Below are 11,809 nucleotides of genomic sequence, written 5' to 3'. Positions count from 1 at the left end.
TATATATATATATATATATATATATATATATATAGATAAATAAGTAAATGCAAATATACATAATAATCCAAATTGTGTTTTTTTATCATTAATTTATTTAATCTGGAGTAATATTACTTATTTTTTAGAATTATTACTTATAATCAATAAAAATCCTACTATTCCAGATTGTAAGGCAACACAATAAAAAAAAAAAGCAAGGGGTCAGTACTTTGGCAACTGGCTGTATCTAAATTGTCTCTGCGTCTTGTAGGTCCTCACAATGTTTGAAGATAACTATCCTGAAGGGCTGAAGAGGGTGTTACTCATTAAAGGTATCTCAGCTTTGTTTGCTTGTTTGTTTGTTTGTTTGTTTTCAGAGTTGTGTTCATTTTTAATGCTGAGGTCCTTTTCATTTTTTTTCGTAGCGCCCAAACTGTTTCCAGTGGCCTACAACCTCATCAAACACTTTATGTGTGAGGAAACAAGACGCAAGATCCAGGTTTTAGGAAGTAAGACGATTCTTCGCTCTCCCACAGCAACATGTGACTGTGCATGATGGTGGATCTGGTCCCATTTTAAGGGCAGCAGGAGCTCGGTGGTCAGCACTGCAGTCATAATTTACAGATTTGAGATGAGGTTGTGTCAGGAAGGCCGTCTGGAGTAAAACTAATGCAAACCCCTGCAGAAGGGAGCAGCCACGTTTACGCTCCGACGTTTATCATGGGCACAAATATATCAATTTTATTAATTTGAGCCACGCCTCCTTCTTATTAGCTTATTATTATACAGGCCACTTCACTTCCTGCTTTTAAATCTCTTTTAAAAACTCATCTGTTTTAAATGACTTTTAACCCAGTGTGAGGTGTTTTGTTATTTTTATCGTTTTGTGTTTTATGTTTAATTTCTTTTGATGTTTTTAAATTATTTTCTCGTCTACCATCGTCTTTTATTGTTCAGCGCTTTAGCAATAACTATTATTTTTAAATGTGCTTTATAAACAAATTTGGCTAGACTTATTGTGGTGGAGGTGTTTGAGCACCTGGATGATTCTAGGAGCTGTTGGGGGCAATGGTAGGGTCTCCCAGGACAGACTGGTTTTAGGTGACAGGCCAGACAAAGAGTGATTCCAAAAACTGATATGGACAGAGAACAGCAAGAACCTCAGGGTCTCTTGCCCGGACGTGGGTTACCAGGGCCCCACCCTGGTGCCAGACCTGGGGGAGGGGCTTGTCGGCGAGCTCCTAGTGACTGGATCTTTTCCCATGGGGAAGCCCAAAGGAGCAACAGTCTTTCTGTGGACCCACCACCTGCAGGAGGGACCATATGAGTTGGATGCAAAGTGCCATGGGGTGTAGCCAAAAGTGGGAGCCTTGTCGTTCTGACCCGGTCTTATCAAAACTGGCTCTTGGGCCATGGACCATCACCTCTGTGGTGGGGAAGGAGCCTGAGCTTGTGTGTGAGGTTGAGAGGTACCAACTGGATATAATTGGGCTCACCTCGATGCACAGCATGCTGGAACTGATCTCCTTGAGTGGGGCTGGACCTTTTTCCACTCTGGAGTTGCCCATGGTGGGAGGCGTCGAGCTGGTGTGGGTTTACTTGTAGCCCCACGCCTTGGTGTCTGTGCGTTGGAGTTTTCCCCGGGAGTTGAGAGGGTAGCTTCCCTGCACCTTCGGGTGGTGGGACAGGGTCTGACAGTTATTTGTACCTACGCCAAATAACAGTTTAGAGTATGCAGCCTTCTTGGACTCTTTAACGGGTGCTGGAAGGTGCTCCAGCTGGGGACTCCTTTATTCTGCTGGAGGACTTCAATGCCTTGTGGGGAATGATAATACCACCTTGGGGGCCGTTATGGGGAGAAACTGCCTCTCTGATCTGAACCTGCGTTGTTTTGTTGTTGAACTTCTGTGCTGGTCATAGTTCGTCCATCACAAACACCATGTGTCCTTAAGTGCACATGGCACTAGGATACACTAGGCCACAGATCCCAACTGTTATGAAGTTTCAATTATTTAGCTGTTGATTTGAAGTGAAAGTGAATAATTTTGGAGGTAGTCCTGATGTTTTATTTGTCTTTGCACTTTTTGCAGTGTACAAGTACCACAGCATGATGCTACCACCACCATGCTTTACAGTTGCTACAGTGTTTTTAGGTTTGAAACCTCCAACTTGACTCCTCCCAACATACTTTGTGTCATTGAGGTCAAATAGCTTTTTTTTTTTTTTTTTTTGTCACACATGACCATAAAGCTTTTCTCCTGAAGGCATCTGACGTCCATCAAGCATGAAAGTGTCACTTTTGGAGCAGGAGCTTCGTTCTTGGTCCTCATCCTCTCAGTCCATGATGTTGTTAAACTGGCTTCACTGTGGACACTGGTGTTCCAGATGTTTCCAAATCATAGCTACTTGAGCCTTGGTGGTTCTTGTTCCTGAACATTCTAACCAAAGTTCTTTAATCTCAAGTTGACATGAGTATTAGTCACTCAGAGTGCTGTCAAACGTTTTTTATGTTGGCAAAGACAAACGTCAGTCATGACCACGAACAGGAAGTTATTAAGCCTTGTCAAGTTAAGACGCGGAACAACTTTCAGCACCACCTATTAAAAGATTTAGGTGAATGTACATATTTAAGCCTGTATGTATTGATGACCCTGTGTGGATGTGAGAAAGTCAACAGTAGTTTCATTCTTGTGCACCTAGTTCTTGTTTTTTTTATCAATAAAGTTGTATATTGTTTGAACCATTGCAACAGCTTCCTAAAATTATCGCCTAACTCTTATAAAAAAAAAGTTTTTTCACTTTTTCAACACAAAAAACTTCACCAATAATTTAACATTTGACATTTATTGATAATTTCACTCAGTTTGCCAAAAACTGACTCAGGTGATTGTTATAGAAAGTTAAATGAAAGCCCCAAATAATAAATTCATGGCTGTAATGAGTGGATGTAAACCTCTGACTGAAACAATACCTTAGTGGATTTGCATTAAATAATACTTGTTTGTTTGCAGGTAACTGGCCTGAAGTCTTACAAAAACACATTGACCCAGATGAGCTTCCTGTGTTCTACGGAGGAAACCTGACCGACCCGGATGGAGACCCTCGCTGCACAACCATGGTGAGAACAGAGCATTAACGATGTTCTGCTTGTCTCAAAGACTCTGTCTGAACCCACTCATGTTATGCACGCTCATAGATAAATTATGGAGGTGAGGTCCCAAGGTCGTATTACGTGCAGGACAGTCTGAAGGTCGAGTACGACAGAAGCATTACAATTGGCCGCGGCTCCAGCTTCCAGCTGGAGTTTGACATCACTGCTCCCAGCAGCCTCCTGAGGTACAACAGCATGATCTGAATCATGTCAGATAATACAGATACAGACATTTTGATGTCCATCTGTGGCCAAAAGTTTGGGCCATCTATGAATGCATTCCCTTTACCATTTTCTGATGGCTACATGCAGCAGGCGGTGGAAGTGCAACTTGCTAACGGACATTTAACCAAACAGAAGTGGTGTTTTGTGTTTATTTAAGTCTGTTTGTCTGATTATGATGATCACGATTAAACTTCTGACAGCAGCTGTGAGTGATCTGAAAATATGATGCGTTGCTTGGTTTCCTTACAGGTGGCAGTTTGCCAGCGACGGCGCTGACATTGGGTTTGGAGTGTACAGGCGGACCAAGGAGGGCAGTGGTCAGAAGGTGGCTGAGATGATGCAGGTTCTTCCCAGCGAACGCTACAACGCCCACATGGTTCCTGAAGACAGCTGCCTCACCTGCTCTGAGCCAGGAGTCTGTGAGTGGCGACACCACAGAGCACATCAGAATCCTAGACATTAAATTTGAACTTTCCAAATGTCTTTGAACACACCACCTTGGTCATTACTGTCCGGTAATCCCACCCATCCTGTTCTGTCAAAGCACAGCTTACGTATTTCAATTGTCGGCCATGCCAGTTGCATCACTGTTTCAGGATTGGCACAAGAACTGCGTGCAACAGTCGCAAATTCTAAAAGTTCACAATTTTATTGAAGGCTCGTTGTCAGACGCTTGTGCGACATGTAAGCTATGCAAATACTGCACTGTTTGCAGACGACACTGTGATTATTGTGATTTAAAAATCAGTCTGATTCTCTGTTTTATCCAGGAATCCTCTACCAAGTTTTTATGCATATGTTACATTCACCATTACCTAAAAAAATGGCCATTATATAACATAAACATGACCGTGCAATCTTCAGGCCTTCAGCTCTGATGCTCTGTAATCCAGCCATACTCTGTAAGCCCAGCTGTTCTCTGTTGCTGACTCTGTCCTCTGTTTTATGCAGATGTGCTGTGTTTTGACAACAGCTACAGCTACCTTCAGTCCAAGAAGGTGAGCTACAAAGTTGAGATTGTTCCTCCTTCAGACGGGAGGCTGCAGTGAGGACATCCATACCTGAAGCAACAAGTTCCCACCGCCAGAATCTGTCAAAATGTAGTTACTCAACAGCTGCAATGACCACCATCTTTTGTCTTCAGTGCACTTTATATTATCATGTCATCATCATCAACTTTATTTATAAAGCGCTTTACATCATGTAATTGTTTACAGTCTGGAGTAAATACATGATTGGTCCAAAGATAAACCAGTACTATGAGAGCAGTGCAAGTAAAACAAAAAAGTTGTGACAAAAACAACAATCTGAACTAAAAAGCTCAAAACAAGCAACACATGCCTTAGAGTTGTAAAAATACAAATTATAAGTTGCAGCTATGATGAAACATGTCTTTTGTTTCACGACAATTAATTAAAAAAATACACCTAAACGTGAATTCTGCAGCCAACCAGTAGAGGACAGACGCCAGGTACTGGTTGATTGACTGGTTGTGTTTTATCACTCATTTTGGATTTCAAAACATTTATGTTAATAGAAATGCTCTTGATGCTTGACAATCCATCAGAGAATTAAAAATATCAATTTGCATCTAAAAAAAATAAAATAAAAACATAAATAAAACTTTGGACTGGTTTGTATTATACTGCCACCTACTGGCAACTCCTGGTTCTGTCAGGGTCTGCTTGCAGCTCTTTGATTTGATTGAACTTTGTGACAGACCCTCTGAGTATTATCTTCAAAGTGCTTGCAGAAGTTTTCACAGGTAGTTTTGTGCAACAACACATCTGTGGTGTGAAGTCTGTCAAATGACACAAGTGGGGTGAAAAGGAACCCATTGTTTGTTGGTTCCATGTTAACTCATAAAGCACTAATTTATGCTGCAAAATTATTGAAATACTTTATAATATAAAATGTATAATAGATAGAGTTGAATTATATTGTAATTGTTGTTTTTTATGTTTTTGTTCTATTGTTATTGGTCAAATTTGTAGCTTAATTCAAAGGTTAAAAAGTGGGTGTTAACCTCAGGATGAATGATGTTGTCATATGAAAGTCCACCCTCTTTTAGGATTTTACAAGATTTTAATGATCTGGTCTTCACCAGTTCTAAAAGTATTCAGTTCCAAGTGACAGAAGGCCACAACAGATCCCTCCATATTATTAGTTATTAAATAAAAACAAAGCCAAAATGGAAAAACTGACTAAAGAAGAGATGTTTGGTCCTAACGCACCATGTTTGGAGAAATTCAAATGAACCAAATCAGCACAAACTCCTCATGACAACTGTCAAGCACGGTGGTGGAGGGATATTGATTTGGGCTTCTAAATGTGAGTCCATCTGTCTGACAGCTGAAGCTCGGACCAAACTGGGCCATGATGCAACAGAACAACGACCAAACGCAGCAGCTAATCTACAAAAAGTGACTGAAGACAACTGAGGTGTCCTCAGCCTGGACCAGTTCCCATGGTGGGACCATAGGAGAGCTGAAGAGATGGCTGCCCACAAACCTCCACGAACTGAAGAAATGTAAAGCAGAGAGGGGCAAAATTCCTCCACAATGATTTAAGAAGTTGAATAAATTGTAGAGAAAATAACTGCTGAACGTTATTACAGCTAGAGGAGGGTCTGGACTTGTTTTTACACAGCTTTTCCATCTTGACCTGTTTTTAGTCAAATAAACGTGATTCTGTGAATCTTAATAATTGGCAATTTAGCAGCATTTTGTTTTGTAAATTCAGGACAAAAGCAAAATAACTTTAATTTAGAAGGATTTGTTCCGTCTGCACTTCCGATTCATCCGATGCTGAAAGAGCCGTTTCTCCTCAGAAATCCATGTCTGTTTGAAGAGATGTGCTACTATGGATGGATGAGAGTGCGTGGGCCCCTGGGCACAGCACAGACTTTAAAAAAGACCCAAACCCTCAGAAATGGCATAAATAAAACGGTTCTAAAACCACTGTTACATCTGTGCATTTTTGTTCAGTTGATTTAAAGTCTTCTTGTGAATTGTCCTTTATGACATTTCTGATTTTCTGTAGCAGTTATTGAATTTTAATGTTAATTTTCAAGGTGCGCATGTGTGTTTATAATGTTAGTCACACTGCTTGTGATATTGTGCTTGTTTTCGCTTTGTGGTATTTTAAATTTGTAATTGTTTGAAGATGTAATGTTTTTGGTATTCTGGAGCCTGTGCTCCTCAGGTCCCTCTGATAGTTTGGCTGTCTGGACTCGTGCACGGATCTGGTCCTGCCCTGTGATCCGTCCATGCAGCCAAGAGAACAAGGTTTTTGTGTTAATCTGTTGTGTTCAGCCGGATAACATGAAAAAACACACATGGACAGAAAAATGCTCAAAGTTTGCTAGCTTGTTGTTGATGTGTGATATTTTTGTAATTATTTGTTGTACCTTAATTTGTTGCAATAAAATTAAATCTCAGATAAATCGTAAAGTTAGAATCCCAAACTTTTTTATGAAGTTTATTTGGGGATTTTTATTTACAGTAACAACTCTTCAGTACAAGTTGATTCAAATAATGCTAAAAAAAAAAAGACATTGTGTGAAGCCCTATTAAAATGTGGAGGTTGTTTTGGACATAAGTGCAAATGTTATTAATTAATTGATGATCTACAGTATTTAGTATAAATATGGACAGAAATACTAAATGCAAGGCTGAGGATTGACCCAATATTTGCAGTAGCTTTTTTGTTTTATACAAAAATCCTTTGCAATCATTTAATGCTTAGAATGCTAAAACTGACCGAGTTATGTCATTAAGCTGTAGTAGCCAACTTGAATGGGACTGACTCAAAAAGATAATTAGTAGATTCAAAAAAGTTCAAGACAGAAACAACTGGACTTTATTTGTAACCGAGGAGCTTTCTCAATTCAAAGAGCAGCGAGTGTGGAGATAAAATACACACATTCATATGCAGATTGACTTATCACACCTTAACAGTAGGTGTTTGTTAATCTAATTTACAGATATGGCCCCTAATTAGTAAACATAATCATTGATGAATTTTTAAAAAGTTTCATTAAAATCTGTGTTTCGCTTTGGGCCCCACGGTGAACAAACCCAGCTGTGTCCAGCAGGTGGCGCTGTTGGACCAAAACACGTCATAGGATGCGATAAACAACAGCTGATCATTAGAGCCTAATAACAGAACTAACCACCTTAAGATGTTAAAACTCAAATAAAAATGATGAAATGGAGCCTTATGCAGGGAGGTGATGCCCACTGGGGGTAATAAAAGTATAATTTTCTGATTTTTAGACTATTTTTAATTCCTTCATAAACAAACTGCGGAATGCAGAGACGCTAAAAACGAATTCTGTGCAGATCAACTGAACTGCGGAGCTTCAGTTCGGTGCGGCTGTCTCAGCATCCCGGAATGGGCACCGTGCCAGCAGGATGCGGGAGGATGGAGGAGGAGGACAGATGTTTTTACAGCAGCTGGCGCCAGAATCAGGAGGACACCAGCTGTCCGCAGCGGAAACAGCTCCCGCCGCGTGCCGCAGTTCCGCGAACCCAGAGAGGGAGGGGAGGTGAGGGACACCTGTCCCCTGTCCGGTGGGCGGAGTTAACTGCGAGGGGGCAGGGCCGCTCGGACATGAGTAAATGACGTCATCTCCCAGGTCGGTCAGAGAAACAAACATGGCGACAGAATGGAGCGGGCAGCAGGGCTGCGCTCTCACCGTGGTCCTCTGTCTGTGGAGCGCGGTGAGCGGCCGCACCGCGGGCTCCGGCGGCAGCCAGGTGCTCGGCATGCGGCTCGAGAGGAGCGACAAGCCGGCCAGCACCAACGACAACGGAGTCATCCAGGTGACCGAGGAGAGCACCGTGCAGCTCCGGTTCTACGGGGTGCAGCTGCACCCGGGCGCCTGGACCCAGGTCCGCTTCACGGAGCTCGCGGATGGAGGCGGCGGGGACCAGGAGGAGGAAGAAGAGGAGGAGGAGGAGGAGGATGGGGAACAACGGGAGGCGGTGGCGGCGGCCAGGGGAGGCAGCGCGCGCGACAGGTCGTGCGTTGACTTCACGAAGGACATCAGCGTCGGTCACTTCATGAACGTGAGCAGCCGCGGCACGTCGGGGCTGCTCAGCGTGCACGTGAAGCCGCTGCGCAAGAGCGAGCCCTGGAAGGAATACGCGCTGTGCACGCCGAGCGAGGACGGAGCCCGCTGGGTGCTGCTGGGGGACAGCGATGGCAAGGTGCTGGTGGTGGAGGAGAAGAAGTCCCTGCTGCCCATGTGGCTGCAGGTCATCCTCATCTCGTGCCTGCTCGTGCTGTCCGGCATGTTCAGCGGCTTGAACCTGGGCCTCATGGCGCTGGACCCCATGGAGCTGCGCATCGTCCAGAGCTGCGGCACCGACAAGGAGAAGAAGTACGCGCGCAAGATCGAGCCCATCCGCAGCAAGGGGAACTACCTGCTGTGCTCGCTGCTGATGGGGAACGTCCTGGTGAACACCACCCTCACCATCCTCCTGGACGACCTGATCGGCTCCGGGCTGGGGGCGGTGGTGGCCTCCACCATCGGTATCGTCATATTCGGGGAGATCGTCCCTCAGGCGCTGTGTTCCCGCCATGGGTTGGCCGTGGGGGCCAACACCATCATGGTCACCAAGTTCTTCATGCTCCTCACCCTGCCGCTGTCCTTCCCCATCAGCAAGCTGCTGGACTTCCTGCTGGGACAGGAGATCGGCACCGTCTACAACCGGGAGAAGCTGGTGGAGATGCTCAAGGTGACCGAGCCCTACAACGACCTGGATAAGGAGGAGCTCAACATGATCCAGGGGGCTCTGGAGCTCAGGACCAAGACGGTGGAGGATGTGATGACTCCCCTGGCCAACTGCTTTATGATGCAGGCGGACGCGGTGCTGAACTTCAACACCATGTCTGAGATCATGGAGAGCGGCTACACACGCATCCCCGTGTACGACGGCGAAAGGTCCAACATCGTGGACATCCTGTATGTGAAGGACCTGGCCTTCGTGGACCCGGACGACTGCACGCACCTGAAGACCATCACCAAGTTCTACAATCACCCGGTGCACTTTGTGTTTCACGACACCAAGTTGGACGCCATGCTGGAAGAGTTCAAGCAAGGTCAGTGTGTGTGTGTGTGTGCTCATCACCTGCACCTCCCCCCCCCCCCCCCCCCCCCCCCCCCCCCCCCATGCAGTATTGATGATTGGAACATCGGCTGCATGATGTAGGACACCATCACGGTGACACAGCTGCAGCAGCGTTCTACTTTCACGCACCCGTTTATCGTTCTAGGACCATGACCTGACCCTTACCCTAAACATAACCCCTAATCCAAAAATAGTGTTCCTCCATACTAGGACTGGTCTTTCTACTGGTCCTGACAAGTTAGGTGTTTATACTGGAAAAGGTCCTAAAAAGGCAACAAAAACCAGATACACACACACACAACACCTGCAGGTGTGTTGCAGTTACAGACACAATTAAAGACTTAGTCCTTGAAGGAATGCATGTCACTCAGAGTATGTCTTGGGTTCGTGTTGTTCGGTGTATTGTTCTGCACGATGTTTTAGCCGGGCGTTCGTTTAGCGTATATCAGGGCTGTTCAACCAAACTGCTGAGGGGGCCACAGTTTCTGAACGCCAGCAGCTCAGGGCCGGGACATCCAGCTGTTTTTTTAATTTCACTCTGTATTTATACAGGTTAGTCTCACTGACTCACGAGGACTTATTTACAAGAGAGACCTGATTTAAACAAAAAAATGTCGTCATGTAAATAACCCATGTATTACAATGATCTGTTAACCTTTTAAAATTTAAACACTTTGTCAATTTGTTGGTTTTATTACTAGAGATGCGCCGATCTGATACCGATATCGGTCCTGATATCGATTGGGTATCAGTGACAATGTGACCAATCCATGACTGTGCAGATCTATTCATTGTAATTCTATGCTTTGTGCGCTGAGTGACGTCATAATGGAACTGAGTGAACAAATTAAAGGTGTGTTGTTTTGACATGTTTGGCCAAGCTTGTGGAGCTCTTGGTGTGTTTATGTGCGCTGTTCTGGTGCAGTTTTCAATAAATTTGTAATTCAGTACGTTCATGTCTGCACTGGGTTTGTAAGCTCAAACATCCAGGTAGACAACAACAAAAATGGCTAACTCATGTCATCAGGTCCAGATGACATGAGTAAGCACACAACTGACACTTCATCGATTCCGCCCCACACTGCACCACTGCCAGTACCCTTTAGCTTTAAGCTGCTGTATCATACCCATCTGCTCACTACAGACTCATGTTCGTGCTGCTGTTTAATATACCATATTATATTACATTATATCTTAGATCCTTGTATACTGTTTTTTCTTATACTTTATATTTTTGCTATATTTAGGTATAACTGGGACCTTGGGTACACAATTTCATTCCACCTCATGTGCCACATGTGATGTGAATGACAATAAAGAACCTTGAACCTTGAACCCACTCCCACTCAGCCCAGTTTGTGGGACCACCTTGTTTGCGGTTCCAAGCAGTCCGCTCTGAAATGACGATTTTGATGTGAGCAGCCGTTGACTGGTCAGCGGAGCCACTGGACGACCCACCCAGTTAGTGTTTTCTAGTTTCTAGTTCAGCATGGATGCTCCAAAAATCACGCAGTGGGCCAATGGCGAGGTCCAGACCTTTCTGTCTCGACTGGTGAATCTCCACTCTCGGACCTATAAGCAGTGCCGGGCTAAGCTAAACAAGTTCAAACAAGCTGTTTCATATGAAGCTTCCACTCTATTATTATTATTATTATTATTGTTATTATTATTGAATGTCTCTTTTTTTTTCCTTTTCTGGTCATAGACTTTTTCCAATCTTCTTAAGTGTTGTACGCTAAACATTAATAATGTAAAACAATACGGCGTAACAACAGCAGCCCGAACATGAGTCTGCGGTGAGCAGATAGGTGTGAATGAAGACAGCAGCATGAGATAATCAGCAGCATGAGATAATCAGCAGCATGGATAATCAGCAGCATGGATAATCAGCAGCACAGATAAGTCACATATCTCCAATTAAAGTGACGTTACAGTGATTTTCCTGTTTAGGGATTTATGAGTCTAACAGCTTCAAGGATATTTTTATTGTCATACCTGCTCACATTTTCATGTTTATGGTACGAAATTTGGACTCAGGTCCCAGATCAAGAAGCCTAACAATTAACAAATAAATAAATACGAAAAAAGCGTATAAATATATATAATAAATACATTTTAAAAATATAAGATGAAGCTGAATGAAGTGCAGCTCGAGTTCAGCAGTCTGACAGCTGCAGGAAAGAAACTGTTTCTGAGCCTGGGTCTTGCTCTGAATGCTCCTCAGCTGTCTGCTTGAGGGGAGGGGCTGGAACAGACTGTGTGCAGGATGAGTGGAGTCCTTCATGATGCGGAGCGCCCTCTCCCTGCATCGTTA

The 11,809-nt window shown here is 43.9% G+C and overlaps 2 protein-coding genes across 2 annotated transcripts in view; both read left to right on the top strand.

Annotated features, from left to right (window-relative positions):
• The window catches only part of LOC119425082 (SEC14-like protein 2), a 24,501-nt gene extending 19,680 nt beyond the window's left edge, over nucleotides 1-4,821 (top strand). Inside the window, exons 2-7 of the mRNA XM_037692606.1 lie at nucleotides 254-314; nucleotides 408-491; nucleotides 2,994-3,100; nucleotides 3,179-3,318; nucleotides 3,608-3,777; nucleotides 4,310-4,821. Of these exons, the coding sequence (XP_037548534.1) occupies nucleotides 254-314; nucleotides 408-491; nucleotides 2,994-3,100; nucleotides 3,179-3,318; nucleotides 3,608-3,777; nucleotides 4,310-4,407 (660 nt within the window). The 3' untranslated portion in view covers nucleotides 4,408-4,821. The remainder of the gene's footprint in view (nucleotides 1-253; nucleotides 315-407; nucleotides 492-2,993; nucleotides 3,101-3,178; nucleotides 3,319-3,607; nucleotides 3,778-4,309) is intronic.
• Nucleotides 4,822-8,016: 3,195 nt separating this feature from the next.
• Nucleotides 8,017-11,809, top strand: part of LOC119425081 (metal transporter CNNM4) — a 14,863-nt gene continuing 11,070 nt past the window's right edge. Inside the window, exon 1 of the mRNA XM_037692605.1 lies at nucleotides 8,017-9,466. Within this exon, the coding sequence (XP_037548533.1) occupies nucleotides 8,017-9,466 (1,450 nt within the window). The remainder of the gene's footprint in view (nucleotides 9,467-11,809) is intronic.

Source organism: Nematolebias whitei, chromosome 18, assembly GCF_014905685.2.
Source record: "Nematolebias whitei isolate Nwh7 chromosome 18, NemWhi1, whole genome shotgun sequence".
Lineage (NCBI taxonomy): Eukaryota > Metazoa > Chordata > Actinopteri > Cyprinodontiformes > Rivulidae > Nematolebias > Nematolebias whitei.
Note: the sequence above shows the minus strand (reverse complement) of the source record. Positions and strands in the feature narration are given on the sequence as shown.